General features: G+C 39.1%; 1 protein-coding gene and 1 pseudogene across 1 annotated transcript; one reads left to right on the top strand and one right to left on the bottom strand.

Moving 5' to 3' along the window:
- Positions 1–5,063: 5,063 nt before the first annotated feature.
- Positions 5,064–5,999, bottom strand: LOC128103885 (olfactory receptor 10G7). The gene has a single exon (XM_052728544.1). It carries the CDS (start codon positions 5,997–5,999, stop codon positions 5,064–5,066), a length of 936 nt encoding a protein of 311 aa, XP_052584504.1.
- An 8,361-nt stretch (positions 6,000–14,360) lies between these two features.
- On the top strand, positions 14,361–16,189 carry LOC128102665 (putative olfactory receptor 10D3; annotated as a pseudogene).
- The last annotated feature ends 4,348 nt before the right edge of the window (positions 16,190–20,537 follow it).

Here is a 20,537-nt window from a genome sequence, read left to right as displayed (position 1 = left end):
TCATCTTAAATTAAACCATTCCTATTAATCTATATGTTGCCACATGGCTGTGGCATTAACCAGTCTGCTGGCATCTTGTTGCTCCTTTGGTGGTGGGCTGGTGACTCCTTGACTCTACCCTTCTTCTTTCACTATCTCTTTTGGATTTTCCCACCTGGCTCCATTCTGCCCTGCCATAGGCCAATGATGTAGCATGAATCTTATATGGTCTTATTAATAAGAACAAAGCTGGTGCCAGTTATTTGATGAATGCTGAAAGATCAGAGAAGCAGAACAAGCCACAGCCACTTCACCTTGCCAATTCCTCAACTGATCCTGTTTCCTCAAACTGTAAGCCTCTGAGTCCTCATCCAAATGGATCTCAGCTGAACTGCTGCTCAAAAGCCTAAAAGCTTAACCAGACTCTAGTTTCTTGTTTTCTTGCCTTATATACCTTTCTACTTTCTGCCATCACTTCCTGGGATTAAAGGTGTGTGCTACCACTGCCTAATCTTTATGTTTAATATTATGGCTGTTCTGTTCTCTGACCCCCAGATAAGTTTACTGGGGTGCACAATATATCAACCACACAATGAAGCTTTATTCATTATCCAATGAGAGCCACACATATTCACAGCATACAGAAAGATATCCCACAGCAACAGTATTGTATGATACTTTAAAAAAACTCAAGAAGTTAAACTTTAAAAATAGGTAAATAATGCTAGATAAGATAAAAAGTGATAAAATGTATGAAAAGTAGAATGGACCAACCTTGTTCTTGTAGTCATCTCCATGTAATGGACTAGATTTTTGAGTTTTGGTAATATCTACCATTTCACATTAATGGCTCGATTTGCATTTTCTTGATGATTAGTGATATTGAAGGCATACATCTTGGCAATTCATATGAATTGTTTGGAAAATATTCAAGTCTCTCTCTGGAGACTCATCTCTCACACATGCATGCAATATTTATGTATTTATACACATACGATATTACGTGTTTTGAATGGTCTATTTTGGATAGCAACTCTGTATCAAACAGATGACCTGCCAATGTTTCTTTCAGTCCAGGGTTGTCATTTTCTGGAGTGTTTCCTTTGGTGTGTACAACTTTTTTGCTGGTTGGAATCACAGTTGTCTGTACTTTCTCTGACAGTTAAACGGTATTTTTAAGGAGGCAGAAATGTAAGTTCTTTTGATTACTGATAAATTGCCTTAAAAAATATAATTATTTACAACTCAACCTTTTTTTCCCTCTTTTTGATTTCTTGAGACAGAGTTTCTCTAGTAACAGCCCTGGCTGTTCTGGAACTCAATGTATAGACAAGGATGACCTTGAACTCACAGAGATCCACCGGCTTCTGCCTCCCAAGTGCTGGAATTAAAGGCGTGTGCCACCACACCCGGCTCAATTCAGCCTTTTTTATGTCCAGCTAATTATCTTTATTTATTTTATATACCCATATTTATTAACTTTGCAACAAATGTAACTATTAATGAAATTTATATAGCATTAAAATATATCAAATTAACATTCAGAAAAGAAAACCATAGACAGTATTGAATTGTGAAATATTATATACTTCAACTGGATTATCTCCATTTAATCTTTAGGAGAAATTCTGATAGGTGCTGTCATCTGAATGGGCATGACAAGTAAGGAATATGGTCAAGCTTTGATCCCACACTATCTGGTACCAAATTCAATACACTATCTTTTATGCTATGTTGCTTTTAGACAACTTCCAGGTTACTTCTTTCTTGCAGGTCAGGGTAACATCAGTGAACAACAATAATCATTGACTTAAGAAATAACATATTTTTGTGTAGTTACACTTACATATGTGGTATGATTTTTGTATATATGATTGTGTTCATAGTAATTTAATTTTTTCTTGTTATTACTACCTAAAGAAAATGTAACCTGAAATGTACAATTTCTGTCCACAACTCTCTTCAGAGCTGACACCTTCATGCAACTGAAAAATAGAGCAAGGGATAAAGAAAAAAACCTAGGAGATGAGGGAGGAAAGAGGGCATAAACTGCTGGTAAAAGCTCTGAAAGACAAAATGACTGACCTTTAAAATTAATAATAAACTACTTACATTGTCAGGGTAACTTAGTTTTACAAATGTGTGTGTCTTTATTCGTGCTCTGAAGAGCTATCAGTACTGTTTTCAAAGGAAATTTCAGAAGAAAATTACAAACACCACCACAACAGCCGGTGTTGGCTTGCACTCGACATACACAATGTTGAAACTTCAGATGATCTTTGACCATATTCTACCATATTTTGTTCTATTTACTTGGAAGTTTTTCTCAAATTAACATCTCTTGAAGCATCAAACTATAAAAGTATCCACAGACGCCAGTAACCAAGGATATCATTTCCAAGTAAATCTGTATTTGGTATGGGTGTGTTTTATGACATATCTGATGGATTTTTCTGCAATTGTGTGTTCTGGGCTAATTAATAACTGAAAAGGATTTAAAATTGTAAGTAGTAACTGGATAACATGTAGGGACTCAAATCCTTAAAGGTTAGGGTAACTTTTATAATAATCCCAGTGCTGATACTTGTGTTCATCAGTTCAGCCCTATTTTCTCTGTAATTAAACAATGCAGCAATTTCTGCAATTATTTTAATTAAGTGACATCTACATCTCAGGAATAGAAGACACAGAGATTTAATGCATGTTCTGGAGCTCCAGGGCACAATGAAAAAATGGTGGGTTTTAGAATGTTACAAAACATATATGAGACGGCATGGTAAACTCAGGGCGTCCTGCAAAGATGAGATCAGGAGGTATGTCATCCACATCCAAGAAAGGTGATGATTTGCACATATAAGTGACAAAAGCATTTGTTAACTGTGTGGTTTTTAATGAAAATTTCATATATCGCGCATAAAGTTTATGTGATATGCCCTCAATTCACAGAGCTTTTGATTTGTATGCCAAAATATATTGTGCTTGAATCCTCTAATTCTGAGGAGACAAAAATTGGTCACTAGAGATCCCAGCTAAAGCATTCTACATTTCTTTTAATTCCTTAGTAATGTCAACATCCAGACTAGGCATATTAGTTGACAGGGACCTGTATCTAACTGGACAGACAGCCAAGATTGCTCGTCCCGATGGAACCAGAGGGAGGCTCCAGCTGGGCTGCTTTAAGAGGTTAACTATAAAATTTACAGTTTGCCATAATGCCTTTTACACTGTGGGAAAAATTTATAAAACCAAAGCGTGCCTTATTCTCTTCCTGGTAAACTAGGGGGACATTTTCAAAAAGAGTGTCATATACTAATTAATAGTTATCACTGGGCACATTGTGGTGGTGCACAGCTGTAACTTACAGGCTGAGACACGAGAAATGAAAGTTCAAAGTCAACCTGAGCCACACAGTGAGATGTTATCTCACAAACAACAAACAGATAAATAAAAACAAGACAGTCCAATGGTAGAAATTCTGGGTTAGAATAAAGTCATCCCAGTGGATAAGTGCTTCTACGCATTGCCTTTCGACCCTGCAAAATGAGATGAGTTATATGGTGGGCCCTTGCCATTGCATAACCTTGTGCATAGGTCAGGACTTTATGAATGTTGTGTGCCAGGCTACCAGAGTTAGTATGATTTTATTCTCAGCACAGTGTCACAGCTTATTCAAGGAAGCCATGGCAAGCTAGCACAGCTTGTTCTTTCTCAAATACCTCTGAAATGCAGTTGAAACAAATATTAGGAGTCTGGGTACACTTTATGTTAGTGTTCCAGCTCCACCTTCTTCATCTCCTAGAAAGGGTGGCATGTATTGCATTAAGAGGATGCATATGACATGTACATGAAACATTTTTAGGAAATACAATTCACACTTTCTGTATGTATGTGTAGAATTGATTGTGGGACTTATGGTGCAAATCTTGCTTCTTACAAAGTGTCCAAAGTACAATTTATACTTTAAGTCAAATAAACATGGCTTGCAGAACTAGCATAATTATATGAGAATCTGTAGTGGGTAGCCATTCCAGCTTTGATCTGGAAGTTCCAACCCCCATTGAGACTTCAGCAACTGTCATGCCTACAAGGCGGGGGGGCCAAGGGAGGCACCTGGAGACTGGGAAGCTGGATCGGCGGGTGCTCTCTGAGTTGGGACCCTGGATAGTGGAAGTGGACCAAGCAGAGCTCCAGAGAACACCGCTGGACTGCGATACACCTTCCCCAGACCCCGCGACCTACCTATCCCTTAATTTGTAAGTTACGCCATTAAATAAATCTCCCTTTAACTACGTGGAGTGGCCTTAATAATTTCACCAATAAGAATCTGTATAAATTGGAGAATAAACTCAATGAATACTTTTGATTCTTTTTCTCTAAGGACTTTTTTTTTACACTTAATGTCTGTCCTTATGTTTTTACAGAATAAAAGTTAAGATTTCTGAAATGGACACTTGGAATTTGAACAAAACGTCAGGAATTTTCCAGAGAAGGACAGCTGATAGCTGTTATCAGTAACCAATAGGAAACATACAATGTATATGTCACATTCATGGATATAGCTCTCATAGTTGTCAGAGTATTAAAAATGTTAAAATCTACAATTGTTTTAGCTCCTGAAAGGGAATAAAGACAGTTTGGGGAATAAAACTGTTTTGTTAAGTGTTTCCTAATATGTCAATTTCTTCATAAGCATACTATGTTTTTTAGTGGACTGTATTAAATATAATTTTTATTATGAAGTGTATAAAACACACAAAGAAGGAGATTCATTTGAATAAAGCACACTGTAGGAATATGACACTGGATTGCAATTCTTGAAAATATTTGTATAGGTAGTAAAATTAAGTTGTTTTTCTCAGAACACAAAGCAAAGCAGCAGTGTGTCCTTTCTGCTGAGATGACCACGCTCACAGGGATTTTCTTTGGGATTCATACAAGTGTTTACCAAGGTGTGAAAAATTATCAGTTACTTCATTAGAAGTTAGGGTTCGATATTTGAAGTGCTCTTTTGAAATTCTCATCGTCACATTGGAAGCATAATTTAATCAGAGATTTTGAAGACATTAAGCATATTCTTTACTTGATTATTTACCCTGAGTAAATACTGACCCATATTTTAATTTCAACAGGGCTTTCTTCACTTCTTTGTTCCTCAGGGTGTACACAACAGGGTTGAGTAAGGGTGTCAGCACAGTGTAGAAAACGGCCACAACTCCATCCACAGCATCTCTGGAGCCTGGCCTCAGGTAGATGAAGATCCCAGGGCCAAAGAAACAGAGGACCACGATGCAGTGCGAGGCACAGGTCTGGAAAGCTCTGTGTCGGCCCTCTGAGGTGCGGATTCTCAGGATGGAACAGACAATAGACACATAGGACAGAGCAATCAGCAGAAAGCAGCCTGAGGCCACCACCCCAATGTTCACAAAGATGACCATCTCATTGGCTGAGGTGTCTGCACAGGCCAGCTTGAGGATGGGAGGAGCATCACAGAAATAATGCTGGATCTGGTTGGGTCCACAGTAGGGCAAATGGAAAGTCAATGAAGTCTGGACAGCAGAGTGCAGGGATCCAGTGAGCCAGGTGCCAGCAGCCAGGAGGGCACACACTCTCCCACTCATCATGCTGCTGTACCTGAGTGGGTAACTGATGGCCAGGTAGCGATCATAGGACATGACTGTGTAGAGGAAACACTCAGTGCTACCCAGGAAGTGGAAGGAGTAGAACTGTGCCACACAACTGTAGAAGGAGATAGCCCCGCCCCCTGGGGACACCAAGGTCATCAGCATTTTAGGCACTGTGACTGTGGAGAACCACATGTCAATAAAGGAGAGGTTGGTGAGAAAGTAGTACATGGGTGTGTGGAGGTGGGAATCCACCCTGATCACCGTCAGGATGAGGAGGTTGCCCAGCACAGTGAGAATGTAAATCACCAGGAAGAGTGCAAAGAGCATGGTGTCCAGGACTGGTGCATGGGGAATACCTGAGAGGAAGAACGTCGTCACTAGGCTCATGTTTGACATGTCTTCATATGAAATACGGCCATTGAATTTTCACTGACAAAGAACACAAAATGTAAATTGTTTTATTATATTTGATACAGACACATCAGTTCAAATGAATGATTGCTTTCTTATGCCAGCCATTACCCTGTTAGCCATATGAAAAAAATGCAAAATTTACATGAAATGGTTGACTTAACAAGAGGATCAAATTTTGAATTCTTTGTTTTGTAAAATTAGAACGATCACGCTCAAGTAATAACTAGTGCTGATAAACTTCTCCCAGCACCAACCTTCATTCTAATAGCCTTCTCTCCTTTTCTTTAACACATATGGGTGCTTGTGCACGTACACACACACACACACACACACACACACACACACACACACACACACCTCCAGTCATTCATTCTCCCACTTTGATCATTAAATAATTGCATTTGAATGAGAAAATGACAGCAACCTTCCTCCTGGATGCTCTCTGGTAAGATACCAGGAGCGAGTGTGCCTGCAATATTTTTTGTATTACAGAGGGCCTGCCTTTTTTCCTGTGTCCTGCCTTCCTGGTCATAAGAAAAGCTGAAAACTAGTACAGTAATGGTCAGAGCACATTTCCTCCATCCTTTCTTATTTCTCCAGGACTTTAAGCTAGTGTTCATTCTATGGACGTGTGATCAAATGATCTCTGTGCATTTTGAAATGTTCATGAAAAATTGTGCTTAAATTGTAGAGAGAGCTAGACATGTCTCATCTTTGACTATTAGGTCTGAATTAAATATAATAAAGTATTTTGCTATGAAATCTAAACATACAAACTGTATACACAGTCTGAAATTATTTTTGTTTGTTTGTAGGATATCTATTATTTCAGAGATAAGACAATGTTTTTTTTTCCTTCAAAGAGCAGACTGGTATCTCATAAACAATACAGTTAAATTTAAAAAATAGTGAAAAGTCATGGAACCTCAGTAGGAATCTGGCCAGAAATCTAGACCTAGTCAATTAAAAAGGAGTGTCACTTGCTCAGTAATTATGATACTTCTCTACTTGTCACCTTTGCCTCACTATCACGGATAGCCTTCCTGTGTGGAAGTCTGCTGGCGCTGTGTTCATTGTTCAGAGCTATAATGCTATGGTGTACAGGGAAAGTACTTAATTGACTGATGTATTATATAATAGGCCTTTATTAAACTATGCAGTGTTAGCTAAGTCACAACTAAGGCAATGTAAAATGACTTTAAGAAAACTGAAGAATCCAAGTTTCTGCTTTAAATAAATTGTAGACTTTCCAGTGTGACCAGCCAGGAATGAAATGTTGAGTTTAGACAGTTTTGGCTGCTTACCAATTGTGGAGTTCTTTTTGGATTACGAGGCAGATATTAAGGTTTACAGAAGCTCCATATCCTTGATGAGTAGTAGCAGTTATTCCCCTGCATCGTTAAAAACAAGAAGAAAAACTGTAGAAACAAGATCCTTTTGAAAAAGAGTTTAAGATTGGGTTGATATTTCAGGAGATAATATTTTGGCCCTAGATTCTTCATAGGCAAGCATATTTCAACATTATTATGAATGTTGATAATTCTAGCCAAATTCATGTGTGTAAGTTGGTTCTGCTTTGATGGGCCATCATTCTTTTGACCTTTTTATTTTGTCAAAATGTAATGAATAACCATCAAAGTCTATCTTCAAGACTTCTGCAGGGAATGATTAATATTCGTCCTAGATTTCTTCTGTGATTTCACAAGTGGAAAATAAGGACTTCTATGCCCTAGGGGGCAATTCTCTGTAGCGGCTACAAATCTCTTTGTTGAATCTTTAACTTTTCTAGGCTCCAGGAATACTCAGGTGGTGGTTCCTCGAGATGCAGCTTACTAATTAAACCACTCCTCTCCAGGGCTTCTGTCCAGAAATCGATGTTACCTCACATTTGCTGGCTCAGAGATTTCTTTGGAACTTCTGCCTTTATTCCTTCTTTACGTTTAAAACATGTTTGCATTTTTTTTATGTGAAAGTCCTTTTTTTTTGTTTGTTTGTTTTCACATGAATTAATGAAACTAAAGAAAAAGAAGATGTTTCCTCCTGGAATTAATGCATGTCTTAATTACTAGGGAAGGAGTTCTCATAAAAATAAAAAGCAATCCAAAGCCCACACTGTGCTAAAAGCAATGCTGGCACCTATAGATGCTTAATATTCCTCTCTGTGGAAGAGTTTTGAATACTGGAAGCCCCTTAAATGAATGTTCCTGACAAACTACCGGAACACTCAATTTTCTAACATTCGGTGTCTACTTAAATTAAGATATATTTTATCTATGTAAAACCACCACAATTTTTAGAAAGTTTATTTTAAAAATTACTGTCAGTTTAGTTCTGCTTAACATATCTCAATATTACATTATTAAATGCAAGCAGTTTTGGTATTTTATTCTCATGAGAGATGCACATCCTGTTCAGTATAGGTTTTCTATCAAGAGGATCTCAACAATGGCATTGAATGAGTTTGATCTTTTCAGCAAGAAGAAAAGAATTATCCATTTTTTTGACTCTCCTTCACAATACAGTGAGAATCTATGTGATAAACAAACTAGAGCTCCCGGCATCATCAAGAATTCTGCACTCAGGCAAGTGAGATGGCTCATTAAGTAACATGCTTGCTATACAACCTTGGCAACCTGAGTTGGATCCCTAGGACCTACATGAAGGTGGAGAGAACTGGCCTCCAAAATTGTCCTCTGACCTCCACAAGTCCAGCATGACACATATACCTTCCCATACACATCATACATACACAATGATGATGTTAATGATAAATAAAATTAAACTTAAATATAATTCTTCACTTGTAGACTTTATATAAGATAATGCCCCACACCACCCAGACTATTCCCATGTGATGGTGTTATCTTCTGATGCTCTGCAAATGAGTAGATAAGGACAGAACTCCACGTGCTTGTATTTAGCAACCATTTCATCATTGGACATGCTCTGCCAGTGTTCCTCCTTGAATGTTTGGTTTTTAAACAATGACTTTTGTTATTCAATGTTCTTTGCATTTCTATGTTATTTTGGAATCAGCTTTCTAATTTCTACAAACAGATCTGTTTAGGTTCTAGTCAGCATTGCATTGAACATACAGAGTAATTATGGGAGAACGGACATTTTATAAGCATTGTGTCTGAACCATGAATACCACATATGTCTTTTATATCTCTTAACAATGCATTGATTTCAGTGCTCAGACCTAGCTCATCTTCCCAGATTTATCATTATTTCCTGTCTTGATATTTTAAGTGATAATTTTAGCATGTAGAAAGATAATAGATGTTTTATCTCAGTATTGTATCCTGCAGTTCAGCTAAACTCACTGATTTCGGATAATGCATCAGATTGATTTTTATTTAGATGATCATGCTGTCTGCTTGTTCTCTATGTAAAATCCCTGACACCACAATCCATTCTTTGAAACAAAAGTGTTCAGCTCCTAAATTTTCCTTCCTCAGAAATTTCGGTTGTCTGCACTTTTCCCGGATCTGAAAGCACCTGTTTTTATGCATTTTGGTCCAGTTTATTATTCACTTTGGCTGGTTGATTAAATATAAACCCTGTTAGTGTGTGGACCAGGATATAAAATCTACAGTATATCTATTTTTGTCACTTTCTTTATATAATCATATGACAAGCATATGGATAAAATTTTATAAGCATACCTACACAGTTCATATTTATTATGAACTAACAATCATTGGGCACCTCATTTCCACTTGCCTTTTATTTCCATTTTGATCTCACTTGTCTTTGTTCATCCATTCTTAGGATTTCTTTACTGTGATTTACAATTACTTTTCAAGGCATTGTTATTTTATATAGTTAAAATGTGCATTTTTTAATTATGTGTAACTATAAGGCAGCATCAAAACATACATAGTTTGTGTTACTTAACATTATATCTTGAAGACATTTATATATTGATATGTTGGATTAGCTTTCCATTGCTGGGACAAAATAGCGAAGTTGATAAACTGTAAAGGAGGGAAGATTTACTTTTGTTTATTGTTTCAGACATTTTATTCTATGGTCATATGATTTCATTGCTTTGTGACTGTGGCATGGTGATCTCTGTGGTCAGAAATAACAATTGTGACTGCTCACCTCAAATGGTGAGAAGGCAAAAGAGTGGTTCAGGTGCTAAGATTAAGATACCCTTCCTGGTCACACCCCTAGCGACTGCCTCCTTCAAACTAGGCTCTGCCTTCCAAAATGTTGACCTCTACATAGTGTCATTGATCGAGGGCCAAATTTTCTGCACATGGGACTTGGGTAACTAAAATATAGAAATGCCTATGCATGATGAGTTCAAGGGGAAGGTAATTTGTAATTTTTATAACTGAAAGACTGGATTTGTAAACAAAGAATCTTTCTGATTTCATGTCTTCAATCTTCCTTCTACAAGCCAGTTTTGTGAACACAGATACACACCCCATACACAGACACAGACACAGACACACACAGACACACACAGACACACACACACACACACACACACACACACACACCACCCTTAATACACACACATACAATTTTATTCTCAACATGCCTCCCCTCCATTGTGTCCTCAGTGAGGACTTACTGATAGGTTTTGGAACTTGCCATGTATAAGAATTCTCTTCTGCAGGGTGGTGGTGGTACATGCCTTTAATCCCAGCACTCGGGAGGCAGAGCCAGGCAGATCTCTGTGAGTTCGAGGCCAACCTGGGCCACAGAGTGAGTTCCAGGAAAGGTGCAAAGCTACAGGAGAAACCTTTCTCAAAAAACAAAACAAACAAACAAAAATTCTCTTGCATGTGCTAGGGTTCTCCTCTCCTAGTTTGTGCAGGTTAAATGACCACAGTTCAAAGCATGCCCCACAGGACAGAGGAGGCTTAAGTGGGAGAGAGTCATATAAACAGAACAAGGGTTAGCAGAAGCAACCAGAACTCCAGACATGAACCAGCTGCAAGAGAACACATTTAATGTGGAAGAGAGATGGTTTTTTTCTCAAGTTTCTAGGGTAGCAGGATGTGTTTCTAAGACAAACTCCTATTTTGAATAAGATAGGACTGCACAGAGGCTAAAGACAAGATTTGCATTTTCTCCCTTTGAATCCAAGACACAGACCACACACTCATCCTTGTTATATTTCCAGCTTATTTCAAAGGGTTAGTAATTTTCAAAATTGTTAATAAGTGCTTTGACAGTAAATTCAAAAGTTCATAAGAGGTTTATAATAACATTTTAGAATTTGGATTGAATGAAGCATCTAGTCTTCCATCTTTCCTAAAGAATGGCTTTTTGTTTCTTGAGAGATGGTTCAAAAAGTTCTACTGGAAGTCTGCTTTCATGTAAATTCAACACTTTATCTATCTATCTGTCTGTCTATCTATCTATCTATCTATCTATCTATCTATCTATCTATCATCTATCTATCTATCTATCTATCTATCTATCTATCTATCTATCTACTTTAGTTTCCCATCCGTCCTCTCCTCTCCTCCCCCCACAATCCACTCCTTCTCAGTTTCTGTTCAGAAAGGGGCAGGCCTCTCATGGGTATCAAAAAAGCATGGCATATCAAGTTTCAGTGAGACTAAGTGTCTTCCCTTGTATTTAGGCTAGACAAAGCAATCTAGTATGAGGAATAGGTTACCAAGAGCCAACAAAGCACTAGGGACAGCACCTGCTCCTATTGTTAGGAGTCCCACAACTAGACCAAGCTGCACAACTGTCACATAGATGTAGAGGGCTCCCTGGTTGTTGGTTCAGACTCTGTGAGTTTCTATGAGCCTGATTAGTTGTTGAAAACAATGACATCAGGAAATTTGAGAGCAAATAGAAGGGACTAGAAAAAAAAAAATCATCCTGCGTGAGGTAACCCAGACCCAGAAAGACAAACATGGTATGTACTTACTCATAAGTAGATATTAGCTATAAAGAAAAGAATAACAATCCACAGACCTGGAGAGGCTAGATAACAAGGAGGGATCTAGGGAGGATGCATGAATCTCTCTGGGAAAAGGAGAAGAGCTCTCTTGGGTGAACTGGGGGCAGGTGGAGATGGGAACTTGAGAAATCAGGTTGGGGATGGATAGAGGGGAAGAGTACTGAAAGAAATGACTGGAAAGAGGGGGTATATTAGGATAAGTAGAAACCCAATGCAAGGGAATCTCCCAGGAATCTGCAAGGATGACCCCAGCTAAGACTCCTAGCAACAGTGGATATGTAGCCATCTCCTGTGATCAGATTGGTGACTACTCCAGTTGTCATCAGGGATCATTCATCCAGTAACTAATAGAAACAGATGAAGGGACCCACATTCCTGCTGAAGAGAGGAAGGAAGGATTGTAGGAGCCAGTGGGACATCAAGGACATCACAAGAAACTCCACAGAAATTCAGTACTTTTTCAAAGAATTCTTCATTCTGAATGAGAGCTTGTTTCGGATGTTTTTCACTGGAGTGATATCAGATCCTTTTAACACTTACTTCATTTTATTATTTTTGGAGATACAGTCTTAATATGTAGCCATGACTGGCCGGAACTTACTATGTAGATCAGACTGGCTTTGAACTTGCAAAGATCCTCCTGCTTCTGCCTCCTAAGCATGGGGATTAAAGTCATGGCTTCAGATGCTTTCTTGAGAAGAGATATGCAGGGGAGGTATTGTGGGGATGAGTAGAAGGATCTTGAAAGTGTAGTTAGGGAGCTTGTATGTTTGACTTTGCCCAGAGCAGTATGCTGTAGACAACTACCACTTACCATTGTGAGTTTATTTAGAAACAGAAAGGTACAGATTAAAAGGAGAGTTTAGTAACTTCTAGTAACTCCCAGTTTACAAAAGAGTTTAAAATTTTTCCAGTTTATGACAGTAAAATACAACTTAGAGTCTGAATGGCATTTATTTAAAATCTGTGTGATTTACTCTGTTCATTAATAGTCCCACAGATCCTTAGATTTCATCTCTTATTTTGCAGTGATCCTATCTGCAACATTTATTACTGCTGCATTATCACCCTTGCCTCTGTCTTACATGCAGGAGGTTTAGTTGCTTTTGCACCGCCAAGAAGTGTTTGTCTGTTGTGACTACATCTGTGGTGGGGTCTCATTGTATTACCACAGAGGGTCTGGCTATTCCGCAGAGGACAGGGATGAGAGTCAGAATTCCTGCCTCCTCCACATCTTCAGTCTTGACAGGAATGGCACTTACTGAGATTTTTATCCAGGGAAAAAGCTATTATACATGTCAAAGTGAAATAAAGCAGGAAGTGATCAGAGTAACAATTTTATAACACAGTGTGAATAGAATTATCAGATTATTTCTTGTAGATAAATGTGATCACAGAAAAGGAAGGTCAGTTATATATCGTGGCACCACATGAAGGATTAAGATAAAATGTAGTACAAAACTTGAGAAGAAATTAGGGATCAGAAATAACAATTCAAGTTAGTCTTTAGGATTATATAATACTTATACTGGTTGCTACATTTAAGTAACGTTAATGATACTGCAATTTTCAATTAATGAGTTCTATGGCTTCTAAACAAAACCTGAGGATAGAGAGTCAGGTGGTGTCAAGGTACTTCTACCCCCATGAACAATGCTCCTCCTGGACCCTATTCTCTTTTTGTATCTGTGTGGGAGGATTATAAGTAAAAATCGACAAATTGCGAACTTTTCTATTACATATAAATGGTGAGGAATGAAAAGAATGCTTTGAAAAGTAGTTAAATACACATTTATATAAATATATTACAATATTTAAAAATTATATGTATGTATAATTTCTGGTTAGGTGAAAATCCCATTTCTGAGTAGCTGATTAATGATGAACAAACTGTGAGTTGTCTGATATTAAACTTTAGTTGTCAGCTGGGCGGTGGTGGCTCACGCCTTTAATCCCAGCACTCGGGAGGCAGAGGCAGGCGGATCTTTGTGAGTTCAAGGCCAGCCTGGTCTAGAGAGCAAGATCCAGGAAAGGCGCAAAGCTACACAGAGAAACCCTGTCTCGAAAAACCAAAAAAAAAACAACAACCAAAAACCAAAATAAAACAAAACTTTAGTTGTCACCTGACCCTCTCCCCCCCAGAAAAACTCATAGAAATTAAGTAGCAGGCATGATTCCTGATAAACCAGAGGTAGAGATTTGTGGTAAGAGGTGATTACTGTTTTATATTTACCACAAAGTACTCCGTCATCTAGATTCCTGTTTGGGGAAACTGAGGCTGAATGTGAAGTAGTACTTGAATTCAAGGGCAGATTCATCACTGGTCCCCTTCCACTCACTGGCCTTATTCCATTTGCAACCACAGCCTTAGATAGCTATTCTCAGTCACTCTGGACAACATCACTTTACTTCTCCAGGCCTGCTGTCCCATGAGCATGAGGAACTACATCTTTGTGACAGAGTTCATCCTGCTGGGAGTTTCCAGCAGTGAAGGGCTAGAGAACATGCTCTTTGTCCTGTTCCTGGTCTTCTATATCTTCGCCTTGTTGGGGAACCTGCTTATCTTCCTCATCATCCTGGCTTCCCCCAACCTCCACATCCCCTTGTATTTCTTCCTGGAGAACCTGGAAGTGTTTGACATATTTTGATTAATGATTTCTCTTAAGATGATGCCCTACTTAATGAGGCAGGGCTGTACCATCTCTTACAGAGCTGAGCCTTCCAGTTCTTCTTATCATGTTTGTTTCAACTGTTTGTTTTTTCTTGGCTTTCTTTAAGGGATTTATTCACTTCTTTTTAAAAGATATCTGTCGTCTTCATAAAATTGGTTTTAAGGTCTATTGGGAGGTCTTGCTAGTCAGTGGTTGATTCTATCATGACCTAGCAGCCCTCTCCAAGCTCAATAACATGAGGGACTCCTTTTCCAGTGAGATGTCTTGCTCTCTACCTGCCTTTATCTGGAGAATGTCTCTAGGCCCGGAGGACTGACCTTATCTGAAAATTGTCTCAAAGCCTGAATGCAGGCATAGCTCCTTGACATAGCTTTCTGCAAACGCTCTTCCCCTGCTGATAACACAGTAGTTAAGTAACATGCTCTAGCTATTTTCACAGGGCCATGCTGCCACTAACCCAGCTTGATGACAGGCGCGTGCTGTTTAATGCAAATTAGGTGACTCCTCAGCTACATTCCCAACCCTACATAGTTCGTATACTCTGGAACTAAGTTGAGTTGTCTCACTGAAGTCATGTCCCGGAAGGCTGTCTCTATTGTATCCACAGCTGTTAGAACCCTCTTCCCAGTTTCTGCTCCCTCCACCCTCGTGGACTAGTGGCCAACGACCTTGAGGAAGAAGGAGAATCACAAAGGTCTTTTTCTTACACTTCAGCTAGAATATTCAGGCCTTGCTGAATATGGTAGGATAGTTGGGCTCTGTTGGTGACATATTGCCTTTGCTGTTGTTGACTGTGTTCTTACGCTGGTGTCTAGGCATCTGGGTTTGTGGTGATTATAGGTCAGGTGCCAATTTCTGGCTTTGTCTTTGCTGGATGGGTGTTTTATTTTTTGGGTTCTGTTTCCTTTCTGGTACTCTAGCCTTTGTGGCCTGTGGTTGAGTATGGGGTCTCTGTCCTATTTTGAGGCCTTGAGTTCTGGTGGATTGCTTAGCCTCTGCTTCAGCAGGGAATCTCTTCCTGAGCTGGAGGCTGGTACATGGTAATGAATAGGGGAGGGAGGAATCGGAATAGTGTTTTTTTTGTGGGGGGTACCGAAAGAGTGGAGGAGGTCTGCAAGTGGGTGACCTACCTGGAGTTCTGTTGGCCCTGTGGCCTCTGGTCCAGCAGTGCATCTCCCTCAAGTTGGGTAATGGGATATGGCAATGAAGAGGGTAGAGGGTATTGGGTACTGAGTGTTTCCTATATACAGTGAAAGCCTATGACTGAATTGTGGTCATTTGTTATGTATGTAATACATAGTCATCATGAACCACAGGGTTTGTACCTGCTTCTCAGAGAGCAATTGGCAGGGGAGAGGCACTTTGTACATGGGAGCATCCTCACATTTCTTATCTTTAAGTTATCCTGTTGTGTCCTCAATGAAGTGGACAGTTTCTTCTGTGACATTTATGTTGTGTTGTTCATGGCATGTACAGGCACCTCGCTAGAACAGATTGAGTGTTTTACCATCCTGTCAGGATACATGAAACTGGGTATTATCTTAAAACATAATATTATTTAGCAGTTAAAGATACCTTATTTTTTACTGGCAAACTGAATCCAAGAATACATGAAAAAATTATCCACCATGACCAAGTAGTCTTCACCCCAGAGATGCAAGGATGGTTCAACATATGAAAATCTGTCAGTGTAATATACCATAAAAATAAAACTGAAAGAAAAAAAACCCACATGATCATCTCATTAGATGCTGAAAAAGCCTTTGACAAAATTCAACACCCCTTCATGATAAAGGTCTTGGAGAGATCAGGAATACAAGGAACATACCTAAACATAATAAAGGCAATTTACAGCAAGCCAACAGCCAACATTAAATTAAATGGAGAGAAACTCAAAAGTGATCCTACTAAAATCAGGAACAAGACAAGGCTGTCCACTACCCCAATATTTATTCAGTATAGTACTCAAGTTCTAGCTAGAGCAATAAGACAACAAAAGGAGATCAAGGAGATACAAATTGGAAAGGAAGAAGTCAAACTTTCACTATTTGCAGATGATATGATGGTGTATATATAAGTGACCGCAAAAATTCCACCAGGAAACTCCTATAGCTGATAAACACCTTCAGTACTATGGCAGAATACAAGGTTAACTAAAAAAAATCAGTAGCTCTCCTATACACAAATGGTAAACAAGCTGAGAAAGAAATCAGAAAAGAAACATCACCCTTTACAATATCCACAAGTAATATAAAATACCTTGGGGTGACTCTAACTAAGCAAGTGAAAGACCCATATGACAACAATTTTAAGTCTCCAAAGAAAGAAACTGAAGAAGATATCAGAAAATGGAAAGATCTCCCATGCTCATGGATAGGTAGGATTAACATAGTAAAAATGGCCATCTTACCAAAAGCAGTCTACAGATTCAGTGCAATCCCCATCAAAATCCCAACACAATTCTTCACAGACCTGGAAGGAACAATATTCAACTTCATGTGGAAAAACAAAAACCCAGGATAAACTAATCCTGTGCAATAGAGCAGCCATCACCATCCCTGACTTCAAGCTCTACTATAGAGCTATAGTAATAAAAACAGCTTGGTATTGCATAAAAACCAATATGTGGACCAATGGAATCAAACTGAAGACCCTGACATTAATCCACACACCTATGAACACCTGATTTTTGACAAAGAAGCCAAAACTGTACAATGGAAAAAGAAAGCACCCTCAACAAATGGTGTTGGCATAACTGGATGTCAACATGTAGAAGATTGAAAATAGATCCATATCTGTCGCCATGCACAAAACTCAAATCCAAATGGATCAAAGACCTCAACATATATCCAGTTACACTGAAAGTAATATAAGAGAAAGGGGGAAGTAGTCTTGACTGCATTGGCACAGGAGACCACTTCCTAAATATAACACAGTAGCTCAGACACTGAGAGTAACAATTAATAAATGGGACCTCCTGAAACTGAAAAGCTTCTGTAAGGCAAAGGACATGGAAAATAAGACAAAATGGCAGCCTACAGAATGGGAAAAGATCTTCACCAACCCCATATCTGACAGAGGGCTGATCTCCAAAATATATAAAGAATTCAAGAAACTAGACAGCAAAATCAAAACAACTCTGAGATACCATCTTATACCTGTCAGACTGGCTAAGATAAAAAACACTGATGAAAGCTTATGTTGGAGAGGATGTGGAGCAAGGGGAACACTCCTCCACTGTTGGTGGGAGTGTAAACTTACACACTCTCTTTGGAAATCAGCATGACAGTTTCTCAGAAAATTGGGAATCAATATACCTCAAGACCCAGCTATACTACTCTTGAGCATATATCCCAGGAATGCTCAATCATACCATAGGGACACATGCTCAACTATGTTCATAACAGCATTATTTTTAATAGCCAAAACCTGGAAACAACATAACTGCTCCTCAACCCAAGAATGGATAAAGAAAATGTGGTACATATACACAGTGGAGTACTACTCAGCAGTAAAAAAACAATGACATCTTGAAATTTGCAGGCAAATGGGTGGAACTAGAAAATATCATCCTAAGTGAGGTAACCCAGACTCACAAGGACAAACATGGTGTGTACTCACTCATAAGTGGATACTAGATGTAAAGCAAGGGATAATCAGACTACAACGCACAACTCCAGAGAAGCTAGCGAAGAAGGAGGATCCTAAGAGGGACACATAGATCGCTCTGAGAAGGGGAAATAGATGAAATCTTTGTGATTAAACCATGGGTGAGGTGGGGCAATAGAGAGTAGGGGATAGGGTATAAGAACATAAGGGAATGGGATGGTTGAGCTGGAACAGGGACAGAGGGGGAGAGCAATGAATGAGATACCATGATAGGAGGTAACATCATGGGGATAGGGAGAAACTGGTTGCTAGGGAAGTTCCCAGGAATCTACAAGGATGACCCCAGCTTAGACTACTAGCAATAGTGGAGAGGGTGCCTGAACTGGCTTACCCCAGTAGTCAGATCAGTAAATACCCTAACTGTCATCACAAAGCCTTCATTCAGTAACTGATGGAAGCAGATACAGAGATCCATAGCCAAGCACCAGGCTGAACTCCAGGAGTCCAGTCAAAGAGAGAGAAGAGGCATTCTATGAGCAAGAGGCATGAAGATCATGATGGGGAAACCTACAGAGACAACCAAGACAAACTAGTGGGAACTCATGAACTTTAGACCAACAACTGCGGAGCCTCCATGGGACTGAACTAGGCCCCTCTGCATAAGCAAAACAGTTGTGTAGCTTGATCTGCTTCAGGGGCTCCCAGGCAGTAGGATCCAGATACATCTCTGGTGCATGAGCAGGCTTTTTGGAGCCCACTACCTATGGTGGGACACCTTGCACAGCCTTGATGCAGGGGGAGGGGCTTGGACTTGCCTCAACTGAGTGTACCAGGCTCTGCTGACCCCCAATGGGAGGCCTTACCTTGTCAGAGGAGGGAATGGGGTTGGGTTGGGGATGGAAAAGCTGGGGAGCAGGGATGAGGGAAGAGAGGGGGAATCTGTGGTTGGTATGTAAAATGAATAAAAATTTCCTTAATAAAAAATGATGCCTTATTTTTATGTTTTATCTATATCATAGATGAATCTTGACTATGTTATGACAATCTCAAAGGCTCTGTTCAACTGGTACGGTACTATTTTGCTTATATGAATGTCTAGAAAAGACACATCTATGTTGACTCAGGAAGGCTGGTACTTTTTGGGGAAGATAGTGAGAGTAAGAACTGACTGCTCATGGGCACCAGGAACCCTGATGATGTTGCAAATGCTCTGGGGCTGGGCAATGTTTGCAGGAAACTATGAATGTTCTCAATATAATTCAACTTTCTATTTTAAGTAGGTAAATTTTATTACTTATAAATTATTCTTTGAAAACATGTTAACAATAAAAAACAAGTGGGTACTGGTCAGAGAGTATATAGCTACTGTTCTAGGGAGAGATAGATACATGATAGCGGAGATATTTCTTTCCCCCCTATTTTTATTGGCTATAGATTGTTTTCTTATACAATATCATTTGGGTCCTCCTCCCTTCCTGTCTCTCGTTAGGAAAGAACAGGCTTCTAAGAGACTCTATCAAAAAAGATACTAAGATAAAACAAAAACCATCACATCAAACTTGGACAAGGCAAACCAGTAGAAGGACAAGAGCCTAAGAGAAGGCATAAGAATCAGAGATCCACGCATTCACCCACCCAGGAGTCCCATTAAAACACTGAACTGAAAGTTGTAATATACACTTAGAGAATCTGATGCAGACCCATGCAGGCCCTGTGCATGCTGCCTCATGGAAAGTACATTAATATGGTGAAGGAAAGACTAAACTGAAAGTGAGTTAGAAAGGAAATATTTGAATATAATAATTCATTTCATTTGGCCTTAACTTTATGTCTTCAAAGAAGCCTCCTCGGAATGGATTCTACAGTTCATGTTTACACAGAGTAAATTATAGGGCCTTGCTAACATGTGTGTGCTTGTGAGCACAGTAACATATCCGTCTTTGTAAATTCATTATAGTTTCAATCTATATAATGCACAAATAACACATTTGTAAATTCGTTACCTGAACTACACATAAGTCTTGGTAAGCAATGGGCTTGGGCTATGAACCTGCTTCATTCTGGCTGGCTGACAAATAAAACATTTGCAGAGGAAACTTGATTAATGCCTGAAGGCTTTGAGACCGAGAAACAAAATTGTAACAAATGACACCATTTCCAGCTGTTGTGTCACATTATTTAATGGCTCAGGGTTTTGCCAAGAACTCCTGTTCTAGGAAATTGTAAAGACAAAACAGATAAACAGGCTCATTGCTCTCTCTCTCTCTCTCTCTCTCTCTCTCTCTCTCTCTCTCTCTCTCT

The sequence above is a fragment of the Peromyscus californicus genome, unplaced genomic scaffold, assembly GCF_007827085.1.
Source record: "Peromyscus californicus insignis strain IS unplaced genomic scaffold, ASM782708v3 Scaffold_11__1_contigs__length_118956290, whole genome shotgun sequence".
NCBI classification, from domain to species: Eukaryota; Metazoa; Chordata; class Mammalia; order Rodentia; family Cricetidae; genus Peromyscus; species Peromyscus californicus.
The sequence above is the reverse complement of the archived record's forward strand: the minus strand, read 5'-3'. Positions and strand labels throughout refer to the sequence as shown.